The sequence below is a fragment of the Taudactylus pleione genome, unplaced genomic scaffold (genome assembly GCF_031769625.1).
Source record: "Taudactylus pleione unplaced genomic scaffold, aTauple2 ptg000214l, whole genome shotgun sequence".
In the NCBI taxonomy this organism is placed as follows: domain Eukaryota; kingdom Metazoa; phylum Chordata; class Amphibia; order Anura; family Myobatrachidae; genus Taudactylus; species Taudactylus pleione.
Genome location: NW_028284616.1, coordinates 15,017,376 through 15,032,676, shown reverse-complemented (window position 1 = coordinate 15,032,676; position 15,301 = coordinate 15,017,376). Strand labels below are relative to the sequence as shown.

At 39.0% G+C, this 15,301-nt stretch overlaps 1 protein-coding gene across 5 annotated transcripts in view; it reads left to right on the top strand.

Annotated features, from left to right (window-relative positions):
• MYO9B (myosin IXB) overlaps positions 1-15,301 on the top strand; it is a 177,669-nt gene that overhangs the window by 111,382 nt on the left and 50,986 nt on the right. For 4 of the 5 annotated variants that reach the window (XM_088478475.1, XM_088478474.1, XM_088478472.1 and 1 more), the window contains 12 exons: positions 1,503-1,583; positions 1,851-1,961; positions 2,090-2,212; positions 2,374-2,523; positions 4,995-5,164; positions 6,283-7,284; positions 7,402-7,465; positions 7,546-7,664; positions 7,756-7,907; positions 8,075-8,259; positions 10,394-10,492; positions 12,506-12,682. In XM_088478475.1, coding sequence (XP_088334601.1) covers positions 1,503-1,583; positions 1,851-1,961; positions 2,090-2,212; positions 2,374-2,523; positions 4,995-5,164; positions 6,283-7,284; positions 7,402-7,465; positions 7,546-7,664; positions 7,756-7,907; positions 8,075-8,259; positions 10,394-10,492; positions 12,506-12,682 — 2,433 coding nt within the window. The remainder of the gene's footprint in view (positions 1-1,502; positions 1,584-1,850; positions 1,962-2,089; positions 2,213-2,373; positions 2,524-4,994; positions 5,165-6,282; positions 7,285-7,401; positions 7,466-7,545; positions 7,665-7,755; positions 7,908-8,074; positions 8,260-10,393; positions 10,493-12,505; positions 12,683-15,301) is intronic. The other variant, XM_088478473.1, reaches the window with a different exon arrangement.

Here is a 15,301-nt window from a genome sequence, read left to right as displayed (position 1 = left end):
GATCTGTACCACACCTGTATCCTACCATCAGCCCAAAACACCTGGAACAGTGACTCATCGGACCAGGCTAAATGTTGCTAATCCTCCAGGGTCAAATTAGTGATGTCACGAGCCCAGGTGAGGTGCTGTTTCCGGTGTCGTAGTGTTAACAGATGCACTCTGGTGGGTTTTCTGCTGCCATATCCCATGGAAGCTAAAGAACACTGCACTGACCTGTTGGATATTTTTCTCTTACATCCTCCATTGTATGTGGATGTCACTTATCTGTTACCATGAACAATTCTGGCCAGTCGTTGCTGGTCACGATCATTAAGCACCCATGGTCGGCCACTTGCGCTGTCCATGGTGGGCGGTAATGCCATCCATGAGGTATTCCTGGTACATATGTGACACCGTAGATCAAGGAATGTTGAATGTCTGCACAACTTCAGGCACCCACTATCATTCCCTGTTTGAACTCTGATAATTCACATCGCCTTGCCATGAGCAGCTTAGCCGGTGTTCAAACTGACTCACGAGATGTCAAATTACAACTTATGCATGTCTGGGCTTCCAAGACGTCACCGTACGGTGACTCCAACTACCATTACCTTTGTACTGCTATCCCATGACTTTTGGCACTTCAGTGTATAAATTGTACCTTTTAGCGGCTTTTTGCTCTATCACTCCCCCAATGTGTGGTCTAGTGGCAGCACAGGGCCCTAGGTTACTACCTCTGTCAACATACATGAGCATGATGAAATGCTGACAATATGATCTGCTGGAGTTACTTGATGACTGGAGTTAAAATCCCCTGCAATATAGTGATATGTCACTCAGGGTAAAAATTATTACAGTGGAATGTATACTTTTTAGGAAAATAAAATATGGTTTAATACTGTAAAATCTAATAGCATATTGACCTCCAGCATACCTAATATCTAAATATTAATTTGATATTAAGTTTAAATATTGTTACTTAAAAGGACTGTATTTTATTTACGTTCTAAAGAAACTTTATTCACATACAATAACACAGCACAAGAAGATTAGTTTTTAAACATTTTGCTAAGTTTTGGAGTAAATGTGTGGTATAATTGAGTTGATTTCATAAATTAACTCCTAAAAGATGCATTTATGAAATTGGCAGTTCATTTATTAAGAACTACCGAGCGCCCTGAACAGATTCCTTATTTTTTTTTTTTCTCTTCCTTTATATGATCGCTAGCTTCTCAATATCCTCTGATATTATTATTATTTTCAATAGAGTGCAATATTACATGTAAAAATAAATAATATAAATTGTATTTTGAAGAATGATGTAATGTTTATGTACAAAGCTATCTGGTTGAAAATTGTGAAAGCTTTTCTAAAAATGGGTTGGGAATAGTGGGCTTTGATAACGTATGCTTTCCTGTGTTCTGGCTATACATTGTGGACTAGTATATTATCATTCTGATGTAATAATGTCATCATTCTGTAAGGTAGTGCATTTTTTTCAAACAAATGTGAATTTCTTCTAGACATCATTAAACAAACTTCTAGAGACACTGGGTAAAGCTGAACCTTTCTTCATCCGGTGTATCCGCTCTAATTCTGAAAAGGTGGGTAATTCACACTGTGACTTGTGTTGACATCTAGATCTTTTCCCCCTGTGTCCCCTGCAGCAGAATACACCATTTTAACTACTTTTAGCAACTGTTTTTGCTAAATATATTCTTCCCCAACAGATATAGGGCAGCTTTAATGACTTTCTTTTGTCTCTGTGCTGACACTGTAACTGTAGGATATCTTTGTTCCAAATGGCGAAAAAAAAGGTTTATTATTATAGGAATGTTTATTTGGTCACCATACTTATTAACCCTCTCTAGATGGAGATGACCTTCGATGAAACGCTGGTGCTTCAGCAGCTACGATACACAGGAATGTTGGAAACCGTGCGGATTCGGAGATCTGGATACAGTGCCAAGTATACGTATCAGGTACATGGAAACACTAGCATCCAATTCTATTTTAAGAATTGTTAAACAAAATCGGGTTTTGGTTATATTCTTGCAGCTGAAAGCAAAGTAAGGAGCTAAAATTTGCTTTGGCCTTTTCTGTCTTCCAGGAGTTCAAAGACCATTTCCAGGTTTTGCTACCTAAGTCGTCTTCAGCTGTAAAAGCAGACATCACATCTTTGCTGGAGGATATAAACCTAGACCCACTTAATTACCAACTAGGGAAAACAAAGGTGTGAAACTTTTATGGTTTTTTTTTATTATTATTTTTTTTTTATAGATTTACTTAAAGTTATGTGTTGAAATGTTTCCTAATCTCAAACATATTGGTGCCAAATTACTGTATACATGCGCCTTACTTTGTATCACATTACTCTTATTTGCGTGATGTCAGGTGTTTATGAAGGGACCAGAGCGGCAAAAACTACATGACACCCTTCACCAGGCCGTCATCAAGAAGATTATTCTCCTACAGAGTCTATTCCGGATGGTTGTAGATAGAAGAAACTACCTGAAGATGAAATATGCAGCGGTCACCATAAAGGTAAAATCCTGGAAGCCTGTTCCAGGTCTGTTACATCTGTAATTTGTTCATGTGCACTTTTGCTGTAATTTGGTTTCCTATAGATACATACTTTTTACATTTCCATCACTGAGTAACTGCTGTATTTGAGCTGCTTAGCCAGGCACCTTTACTGTACAGATGTCAGTGGGAACCATCTTGCTAAAACAACAAATAATTAAAAAACAACCCTGTGCTGTATCCTCATCTTTTGTTTTGTCCATAAACTTCTCAAAGACTTCTACTATCCTTAGAATTTTAAATTGTGTTCTATATGTAGAGTACATTACTTTTTTCAGCTATGTTTATTAATAATAAAAAAATAATAGTTCCGTATAGTTACTAAGCTATATAAAATATGAAAAAAATCAAGTGAAGGAAGAATTTAACATTTGTGAAGACATTGTCCAATATTTAGCATTCTGTAAATGGAGAGACATGTACAAATTAATGTTAATAACTTTAAATAGAAATGATCTGGAATGTCTGGAATGTTGCCAAATAGCCCTTTGATCATATAATGGTATACAATGTCATCAATTTACGTTTTTCCATGCTGATTTAGAGTGCGTGTCCCTATTCTAGATTGCGGTCTGTGGGTTTGTTCCTACAACCTCTGCTATGGGCCAGCCGGGCACACTTCTATACACAGTATTTGTGGCCTGAAGTTCATTATATAGTAGTGACTTTTATAGTTCTTCCCGACTCCTTGGGCATTCTAGTGATTTTGAATTAAAATAACCCTTCCAACCAAAACTTTGCTCAGTTCTTAATATCTCTTGCTTCTAAAGTGAAGGGAATGCCTTGGAAATATATCTGCGTAAACTAAATGAGAAAAGGAGTTTAATTAAAGAAATCCTTTTTTTGTGAGTGTCAATCTCTATAGTAAAGTAAAAAGTGGAATAGGCTTATTTTTAAATAAACTATTCATGGAAAATCCTTTTTAATTAAAGTTATATTGGAAAATTCTCTAATTAAATCGTATAATTAAGTGTCCCTTTTTGTTTTTTCTGCTTTGTGTAACTTCTTGTGTATGATTATGACAAAAATGTGCAAGTAACATTTGCCCATTTTAGCAAATTCTGTTCAGGACTGTTTATTGTTGTATAGAAAGCAAGAAGTACTAGTTAATACAGTGATACATTAATACTATACAACCACGATACTCAAAGTATTTTAACGAAATTTATTTTGCATATTACATAAGGTACAACAATATGTGCATGGATAAGAGCGATATTTAGCATATTACACAGATAAAAATATAGGATAATAAAGTATCCAAAATACACGTATAGCAAAAAAAACAATCTGAAAACAGATAAAACCTAAAAAGATAAAATATTGCTATATATCATAGCACATACTTCAAAAATAGATTGTAAATAATAGTATGAATTACATAAGAGAACAAGTTGGGAATTAAAAAAACGTGTAAGAGAGAGAGAGGGGACAAATGAAGAGGGAAGAAAAAGAGGAAGAATAAGATGGGGGTAAGTGGGAAAGAGGCCGAATCCGGGTCTACATTGTATATTGGGAAAACTTAAATAGAAGTCGCCATAGTAAAATGGAGAGAAAATAAACAAATAACTAATATAATTGGAGTAGGAGGTTCGAAAAGCCTGAGGGCAGGGTCCCATGTGGCGTGGTGTTGTTATAGAGGAACCAGTCACACCAAACCATGAGGAACCTAGGAGAGGTATTGTGGATATAAGCTGATATTTTCTCCATGGCCGCCATGTGCCAAATTTTATTTATAAGTTGTTGGTTCAAATGATGCTAGTTTGGGCACCACAGTTTACACATGGCTTTGCCAGACAATTCCCCCCATTTAGTCTTGCTTTGGGAAGTCCCAGCGTCAGCTCTGCAGTTTCCCTCAGATTAGCTGTATGAGGAAATTGGATTTCTTATGTACTCACCTTAAAATCCGTTCCTTGTAATCCATCTGGGGAACACTGCGATCCCTGCTTGATTTGTTTTGCTTTATGTTTCGCTTGGTTTCTTGTGACATAGTTATGGTGGTTCTTCCTCCATACGGCTTTGTTACAGAAAAACGGAGGTTAGGTGGAGTTAGGAGAGGTAATATTTGGCCCTTGGGGGGGTTGGAATTAGCTTTAAGCCTTTCTAATGCCTATTCCTGTGCCAGCCCACCTAACCCATGGTCAGCTTTGCAGTGTCCCCCAGATGGATTACTTATATATTTTTTTATATTAATTTGAATATAGTGATTCTATGGTATAATGTATCATTGTCTATGCATTTTTGTTTGTTTTTTTGTGGGAATTAGCCATCCCTTGTTTGAAGTAGCTGTGTACCACGCTGTGTGATGTCCCTGTATGGCCTCTGCACCCAACCTTTTCTCTTTGATTGTAGATTTTGTTTTGTTTTTAAGCCTGTTTTTAGGTAGCGTATGTGATTCTGAAAGGTGGATAAATCTGTGCTTTTATTCACAGATGTACTGGAGGTCATATCGTGTGAGGCGTGAGTTGGAGATTAGGAAGAATGCAGCTGTGTGCATCCAGGCAGCATGGAAGGGATATATACAGAGAAAGGCCTATGTTGGGCAAATTCAGTCTATCTGTATGTTGCAGGCCTGCTTCAAAGGATACCTACAAAAAAAAAGGTGAGAGGAGACACCCTGATGGACGCCTTCACATGACTGTGTTCGGTTATGTCATATTTCACTGATCTGTGATATGTCATATAAAGCATTACTTGCAGTGCTTTTATTGAAAATGAGAGCTTTTCCCAATGTTCAGTTTTAACTTTTTAACATCTGAAGTTATTCTATCTGACCATTGATTCCAGACCATATTTAACATTTGCACTGTGCCAAAGTAGCCTCCATTCAAATATTTCAATATACTTCGTTCTCATTTATGATGTATGTAGTTTTTTTAATCAATATGCCGACTAGGAAATAAGAGAGATCGCGACTACAGAACAGTCAATTCTGAGCACACAAAACCATAAAATGACAGTTGGGCATATGAACACACGCCTAATGTCTACATCCCAAGGAACTATAAAGTAGTCTGCATGTACAGAGCACAATCATAGCTATTTTAATATGCCACATTTTAGACATAAAAGAAATTGAGTTCAGCTGGCACACTTTCGTCTACAGTTCTGCAGAGATAGTCACATATGTATGTCATTTTGGAATGCATACGCATACATACACAAAACAGTCAGTCGGGATGCCGGCGGTCATAAGACCGACAGCAGAATTTCGTCAGGGGCTCGGTAAGTATCCTAACCCACCCCCTTTTATTCCCTAACCCTTCCTTCCTGCATTCTAACCCTACCCGATAGTGCCTAACTCGAACCCTCTCTCGGTGGTGCCTAAACCTAACCCTCCGTGACCCCCCCCCTGCGGCCTAAACCTAACCTACACCGCTATACACACGTTCAGGATTCTGGCGTTGGCATCTGAAGTGATGTCGGGATTCTGGTGCCGGTATCCTGGCGTGGGTTGACATTTCGGCGCCGGGATTTCTGCATCTTAACAGCATCCCGTCATTTTGTAGTTCCCCTGGATTTCATGGAGTAGCAGTGTGAGACTTTTACTTGATCTTCATGCATACGAAGTCTTACATTTTCTTTTTGGCATCTTGGTGTCAATTTTTATTTGGAAGGTACAAAGTGCACTTATGTTAATAATGCCCTGCTGTCCACAGTAGTGTAATTGTACGTTACAATAAATTTAAATATCCTTATGATAATAATGTATTTTGTTAGGTTCAGGATTATGTTGGAAGCAAAGCATAAAGCAGATAGAGAGGAGGAGAAAAGAAAACTGGAAGCCCTTGAAAAGGAAAGAGAGGCTGTGTTGGAGAAGACGAAAAGGGAAGAGGAGCAAAAGAGGAGAGAGGTGGAATTGAAGCGACAATCAGAAATATGTACTACAGGTGTCATAGAAATGAACTCTGAGACCAACATACAGAGTGCTCAACAAGATTACATTAAGGGAGAGAAGCAAAGTAAGACTATGATAGAGGAAGTGGGACAAAAGGAAATAGTCTGCAAAACTAAAGAAGAGGAGGATAGGATTCTAAAAGAGAATGAGCGTAACAGGACAGCGAAAGAAGAGAGGCAAAGTAAAGAAAACATTTCCAATGCACAGCAGCAAGTAGTTGCCGAAGACAAAGCATCTGAACAAAAGGCCGATCCCACAGTGTCAAAGAGCACCAGAAGTGTCGCAAAGAGCCCTGACCAAGCATCCAACAGCCGTGAGAGAGAAAACAGGCGGCAAAGATGTCTGATGCATGACATGTTGCAGAATAAGCATGTATACACTTCATTAGATGAGGCTGAGAAGGAGGAAGGAGGTATTCAAAAAGGAAATGGACAGCAGAGTAGCAGTAAGGAAGAGTTGGTTGTGGGATCCCAAGAAGAAAAGACTGATCAAGAGAAAGAAGTCTGCAAGCTAAAGGCAGATGAAGAGAAGGCCCGGGATCCAAATTTAGTGAAACCTTCAGGGCGCTCGCACCTTCACTTGGACCTCCAGAAATGTTCAGAAAAGCTGTCACCAGAGGAAAAGCAAAAGCAGAAAACCCCACTGGAGTCAGAAATCTCCAATGTAGGAATTATACAGAGGTACAGCGACCATGAAAAGCTTAAAAACAAAGCAGAAAAGTGGAAGGAAAAGAGACAAAATGACACTGGCCATGTTGAGTCTACAGTAACACCTGAGAGACCGGAGGTAAAACCGCAAAACAACAGCAAAGAAATGACAGTAAGGTAATAATGTAGTTTTTGCTCCTTTCTTGTTTGGTAAATAAATTTGTGATGTAGCACCACACATCTGGTTTATAACAGTGCAATGCTCAATGCTGTATTTTGATTCATTTCAAACAGTGGAAAGGCCTCTGTTTCATCTCCAGAAGTATCCACAGTGACACAGTCTCCCCCTGCCACTCAGGTGAGCTACTCATTTGCATGTAAAAGGCTGCTGTACTGTTTAATATGTCAGTATCTTACTCTATACTATCTCCAATACAGCCACCACCTGTGCTTGTTGACATTAATAAGGGACAAAATAAGGTTAATCTGCAGAAGAAGAAATCCAGTGAATACAGCACTCACACAGAAACTGCACCTGCACAACCCACAGACTCCAAGTACGTAATGATAGGCAGATCTTGCATATTCAACTAATGTAACCATAAAATGTTTTTGTATACATAATTAAGATGTATCTTGTATCTATAGACAAACTTACAAGAGCCCTCTATATAGGCTTCTGGGGAAGAGGCCTGATAAGAAAAACAGCAGAGAGAGTCCACCTACCCCGGATGGTACAGAACAACCATCTTTTCCACACTTAGCCCAGGACATTGTTGCAAATAAAAGATCTTTAGAAGGTATGAACAAAATGTAATATCCTAGAACCATGCTAAAGTATAAATGCACAGCTTACTTGTCAGCATTGCTTTTACACTTCATTTTATATCCATTAGCTGGTATTTTGCGAACATGCCAGATACACTGTCTGTCCATGTAATTTCATATATATACCTTTGTATTCAAGGTACAGTTGTCACAGGACAGGTTATTCAACCATTACCAACTGAGACTGGCAATAAGCTTCGCAGGAATCGATCTATTAAAATTGGGAAAGCTACCGCCGTGTCTGAAACATGGAATTCATCTTTGTACCGAGATATCACCAACTCTACTGAACTAAAGCACCTTGATGACTTTTTGTTTACCAAGGTATGTTACAAATGTTAGTAACGCATAGATTGCAACCTCCTCTAAATTTACAAATACATATAGATTTTATCCATAAAATGTTTTTCTCTGTATATGAACTTGGTAATAGGTCCTGGATCTTGAGCTTTAGCATTAGATTTACAGATTAGATTTCCAAGATCTGACTTGTAGAGATTAAACTGTTGCCAATGTTCAACTTCCCCCTCCGGCGCTACCCGCTAGAGACCGCAGCGCGTCAGCCTAGTGCTGATGCGCTCTGTCTCAGTCCCGGCCAGCTCCACTGAGCATGCGCTGGATCTCGCAAGTATCGCAAGATCCCTGCGTGCAGCCTGGAGCCGGCAGCCGCCGCAGCAGGGACAGCGCTGTCCCTGCTGTGGGGATAGGGCAGCGCCAGGCTGTGGCTGTCGATAGCGACAGCTACAGCGGGCCGACCGGTCAGGCGATCTGACCGTTGATACATGGCCCAGGCTATCGGCGCTGCTATCTTATAGATAGTAGCGCCGATAATGACAGGGGTGCATAGCGCCTCAGTCATTTACCACCCAACTTCCCGATCATACATCGGGGAGAAGCGGTATCAGCGCACATAACGTGAGCTGATACCGCTTCAGGGCTTCTTACATCTCCCCCACTGAGTGCTACAATATTCTAGGACCATGTTCTGTTAATGTTGCACCACTAATTGTAAGGTTACTAATCTGGACCTCGCTTATAACATTTGAAATGACTGAAATAAGGAATGTGGATGATATTGTGAACAGTTAATCACTATTCAATCTAATACTGTCCTCTCCTTAATGAATAAAGATACATTGTTAATCAACACTAGATATTATTCAAATAATTATATAGCGTTACATTTATAACTGAAACGGGTACATTTTAAATAACAGATAAGTGCATACTTAGTATCTGATATTTTGATAAAATTATAAATGATAAAATATTTTATTACCAACAGTGGCAATATGATAGTTCCAATTATTCCGTTATTAACTCACTGAAAGAAACAAAGTGTATTGGATCCCAGTCAATGTACATGGCTTTAATAAGAAGTGACCCATTAGACTAATATCAAAACATTTTTTTCAAACATGACACAATGATATGAGTGTATTATAATTCAGTGTGTAAAGTAAATACAAGAACGCACAATTAGATATTTGAGACATCATGTAATATTTATTCATTTTCATATATATCGCTCAAATTTAAAATTTTAAATAAAATTTTAATGTTTGTCCTATATTTGCTTGCTATTTTAGAAATCAAAAATAAGTTTTTTTTATATTTTAATTTCGGATATATTTGGCAAATTGCCTCTTTCTTGATCACCAAAATAATACTAGATATAAATCTCATATTTGGATGGGTTGAATCCTGAGAGTGCCCCATGTAAGGAATACTGTTTTCTTTTTGTGGTGGTGGTGTGAATGAAATTTATTCCCGGGTGCAATCCCTCATGATAATATAGCTAAAGGAAGAATAAAGTGTGAGGGAAGCGTACATCTAGCCTCCTTGCGCGCTAAACAGACCTTCGGTAGCGCCGAGCACCTTTCGTGTGACTTTTTACCTTAAATGCGTCTTATTCACACAGCGATGTGAATATATAGCACAAGCAGCTGATGTTGATTAAAATGATATGCAGCATGCCTATGTTCTCTGTGCATCTGCGGGTGTATATGCATGTGAAACGCTATGTTAGTGTTACAGCCGCTGACACTGTAACGTAGCATTTCACATGCAGACACACCTGCAGATGCACAGAGAACATAGGCATGCTGCATATAATTTTAATCGGCAGAAGATGGTTGTGCTATCTATTCGCATCACTGTGTGCATAAGACAAATTTGAAGGTAAAAAGTCACATAAAATATGATCAGCGCTACCGAGGCGCGCACAGCTCCCGCGTTGTGTGGCGCGACCTGCAGCGCATGGTGGATAGATGTATGTGGACACATCTGTACACATTGGACCTTGTGGACGATTTGTCGTTCAAATTCGTCCCAAAATAACAAATCATCCAATATATAGTCTAGTGTGTACCCATCTTAAGACTGGTGGGGAAAACCTGTCAGACATCTCAGATTACCATGATTTAATAAGTGCATTTCTATTTGTTTGTCTTCTCAGTTTAACACTTTACACCAGAATAAATCTCCCATTGAGAGCCTCCTCTACAGAGCACTGGAAATGTTCAGAGGAAACCTGAAGTCCATGTACTCTTCTCCAGTAAGATTCTGCATATAACCTCTTGTATACATAATTGCTTTGCCATACCACCAAAATGTTTTACTCTCCACAACAAGTGTCCTACCTCAGTAGAGAGTTGCCCATTAAATATTTTTTTTGACATTTGTGTTGTGCATTGTGTTGAGATAGTCTAACGTACACTTAGATGTGTCGGATGTAAGACCAATGTACTTGTTTAATGAAAAATGTTTGCCTTTTGTTTATTATATTGTTTCTCTATAATGTAAGCATCTATTTTATTCCCTTTTTGTCCTTAGCGAATTTGAATGAACAGAGCTAGTACTACCTTGTATCTATTCCATTATTTTTTTTTTAATCAAAATTTTTAAAGTAAATCGTACAACAAACAAATATCAAATACAGTGTTGATCACAAAATAAGTGAGAAACATCCAAAATAAATTTCAAAAATAAATTACATAAACATAGGAAAAATATTAAAAAATCTTAACACAATATTATAATAAAAAAATATATAAATAAAAAAAAATAAAAAAAAAATCAAATACTAGAACACACATAGTAGCCTATATCCAAAAAATTTGTATTGTAATGGGGACTAAAAAATAAAATAAACAAGGAAAAATAGCCAACCAAGGGAGTGGGATCACTCACAAATTTGCCTAAGAACACAGCCATGAATAAAGAATGGTACCAAAACATTCTCCAAGAACAACTTCTCCCAACCATGCAAGAACAGTTTGGTATCAAACAATGCCTTTTCTAGCATGATGGGAGTACCTTGCCATAAGGCAAAAGTGATAACTAAGTGGCTTGGGGAACAAAACATCGAAATTTTGGGTCCATGGAAAGGAAACTACCCAGACCTTAATTCCATTGAGAACTTGTGGTCAATCCTCAAGAGGCGGATGGAGAAACAAAAACCCACATTACTGACTCCAAGCATTGATTAGGCAAGAATGGGCGCCCATCAGTCACTATGTGGCCTAGAAGTTGATTGACAGCATGCCAGGGCGAATTGCAGAGGTCTTGAAAAAGAAGGGTCAGCACTAACTAAGCGGGGGGTTCTAAACCCCGGCAGTTTGACGGCGGGTTCTAAACCCCATGGGTTTGGTGGCGGTTTCTAAATGACAGCCCTGTTGTATTCTATTCTAAAATTTGCTTTGACGGTGGTTTTGCAGCGGTTTTGGCCTTAGTAAATCTGTGGGTAGCAAAACCACCACCACACCGCCGGGGTTTAGAACCTGCCACTTAGTAAATTTTGCCCTCTGACTCTTTACATAAACTTAATGAAATTGTCAATAAAAGTCTTTGACACTTATGAAATGCTTGTAATTTTACTTCAGTATACCATAGTACACAGGTTTTCTAACTGTCCACAGGATCCCAAACAGCGCATGTTTTCCAGGTCTCCTCACAGAATCACAAGTGAAATAATTAGCTCCACCTGTGGATCTTTTAAAATGTGTAGGTGACTAATGAATACACCTGTGCACCTGCTGGGTGACCTGGAAAACGTGAACTGCGTTGGGTTCCTGAGGACCGAGTTTGAGAACCACTGCCATAGTAACATCTGACAAAAAGGTCTAAAAAGACTGAAGCAGCAAACTTTGTGAAAACCAATACTTGTGTCATTCTCAAAACTTTTGGCCATGACGGTAGGGGTAATATGCCACAAAATTCAGCATGAATGAGGAGACTTTTTATCAGGCTCCACATACACAGGTGGGTTTTGAAGAATTTGTCTCTTTTCAATAAAAAACAGCCATTTATTGTTCTGTATAACACATTCAAAAGTATGGTGTTCTGCCAATTTCTTACAATTATGGTTTTGTGAATTTGGTGATATTGCAATAGTACCCAATAACAAGCATTTGTAAAGGTTACATAGCTAGTGCTGGGACTATCATAGCCACCCATGCGACACAGCAATTCAAAGTGATCTGCCGACGAAACCACAGCAAAGTATGAGTGTAAATGGTGCCTTTACTGTGTATGAAACCAAACTCATACCTCTTACTTGTTTCTGCAGAAAGGGCATATTCATGCTGGTTACAAGGACCTAATGGACAATTTCCAGCTCCTTGTTGGCAATCTAACCCAGGATAAAAATGAGAAGGATGTGAAGCTTGTGCTGAACCTTTTCCAGTCTTTTCTGGATGAATTCACGCGGGGATACTCAAAAAGAGAGGACACCGAAACCCAGAAGGTTAGTCCTAGGTTTCATCTTGACTGAAATGTACAAACTTTTTTTTAATTTGTACATTTATCTCAACCTGTGTGTGTGTTAATGCCTGGACCATTGTGCACTCTTTCTTTTAATCGATTTTGTTAAAATAATCACCTCTCCTTTGTTGGTCATAGGTCCTCTTTACAGGGGTTAAAGTGCAAAGCATTGGTTGTTTAAATTGAAGTGTTGCTTTGGGAATATCTGAGGGCTTGGCCAGCCTAGTACCATTTCAAACATTACTTCCTCTGTTGTTCTAATTAAAGATCATTGTATATGTTGCAGTAAAAAATGAAGCATATTTTGGTATATTGTATTGCTGACAGCATACTTGCAATAGGGATCAATAGCCAGCTGTATTTTACCAGCCATATAATCCTGTTACGTTGTTTGGAATTCCATGTGTAACTTGTGAATAACCGATTGCCTGGAGTTATCAAAAAGCAGAATGCGTGGAATGAAGGTAATGTGCTCAAGTAGCTCAAGAATGACAGAAAACATAATAACAAGTGGCTGGATGCAATGCTGAATGCAGCAGAAAGCTGCTCAATTCTGACAAAAATGTATCTGTAAAGATAGATATAAAGATGAAACAGGAGCACAGATAGTGATTACTGATATAATTGTATGTCTAAAGTGTCTAAGAGTGAAGCAAGTGGTAATGGAAATGAAGAAGATTGGACCATGGGGAGAACAGCTGGTACAATGTCATGTAAATTTTAGTTTAGTTTTATCTTTAGGTATTTGACAAAGTTATATGAAGTGATGCAGAAGGTAGCAGTTGACAGCAATGGAAGGATTTAATGTTTGATAGATGATTAGAGTATTAGGATCTGTGTATATAGGAGAGAGATGTAAGTATGCTTTGCAGAAGACCAGATGCCTGAATTCTTATATGGCACATTCTAGTGCCACACACTGTAAGTTAATAGGCACATTATTTAATAGAACATTCCCAGAGACTGTGGGTTAAAAGGGAACTGACCAGGGGTGTTTTAAGAGAGGAGGGGGCCTGTGTGCAGACTCAGTGCGGACCCCCTCCTCTCTCCGGCGGTGCAGTAGAATCTGGCTTAGTGCCAGAATCTACTGCACATGCGCAGGTCTCCGGGAAAATGGTGCCTATGCTGTTTTCGAGGGGACAGCAGTTCTACGCATGCGACGTCACTGGGAAAATGTCAGCTGCCATTTTTACAGTGATTTTTGTTGCTCGGCAGCGCCGGCACTGCAGAACAGCACTACGGACAGGTAACAACAGCTTCTGTCTAATGCACAGGTTCTCAAACTCTGTCTCCAGGACCCCAAACAGTGCATGGTTTCCATGTTTCCTCACAGAATCACAACCATCAGGTGCACAGGTGTATTCATTACTCACTAACACAGATTGAAAACTCCACAAGTGGAGCTAATTATTTCACTTGTGATTCTGTGAGGAGACCTGAAAAACATGCACTGTTTTTTGGGTCCTGAGGACAGAGTTTGAGAACCACTGGTCTAAAACTATAGAACTGTCTACGTTCCTGGCTTTGTCAAAACTTGATGTTTTTCTTTTAGAATTTACATGAATAGCACACTAAAGTGTTTTTTGCTTTGAACTGGTTTAATATAAACATTTCGGTTGTAGTCTATACTGTCTTACAATATTTTAGTAATGGATTGTGATAGGCCACCACAGTAATTTTTAACCTTTTTCAATTCGCAGCACACTGAACAAGATTTTAAAATTGCTAACGCACATCATAAGACCCTCACTGATGGTGTGCCTTAGCAATTAGAAGTTCCTTATGGGAAAAAAATACACACATTGGCACCCATGGGAAAAAACACTCACAAATTGGCCCCCCACAAGAAAAAAAAACAGACATTGGCCCCCACAGAACAAAAACAAACACATTGGGCCCCACGAAAAAAAATAAAACAAAATGGTTTCCACAGAAAGAAAACAAACATACACATTGGCCCCACAGAAAGAAAACAATCACATTGGCTGGCTCCCACAGAAAAAAAATCAAATAAAAAATCACATTGGCCCCTGCAGTGAAAATTAAAATAACCGCTCACTGTCGTCTCTGTCCTGTCTCTCATTGGCTGGGGTTGCTTACTCACACTCAGTGACTGAGCACACAGTGCAGAGCTGGGAGCAGTGGGCAGGCGAGCGTGCAACGCGGTATGCGTGACCAAGGTCATACCGCCGCATCTCCATAGGTCACACAGCCCTGGCTCTCCTGTGCCTCCCTGAAGAGCCCAAAACTGCCCAGGCCAGAAGTACAAGTAAAGTCAGCTCTGACCGCACTGACCTCACGGCGCACTTGACAATCACTCACGGCACAGTGGTTGAAAAACATTGGGCCAGCAGATGGCTGTAATACACCACATGCCCTTCTCCAAAACAATTAGGTACTAAATTTCTTCCTTCAAATGTTTTCTCAAACCACACCTGTGTACCTAGGCTTTTTGTTGAAGTGAATGTTGTATCACATTGTAATTATTATTAACTGATTGAGCTTTGAGCCACATGGTAGAAGAATACTAAATATTAACGATATATCTAAGCAGTAGTAGTGTCATTACAGTTTCATTTAAGTAAAACAGTGCGTTTTGCAA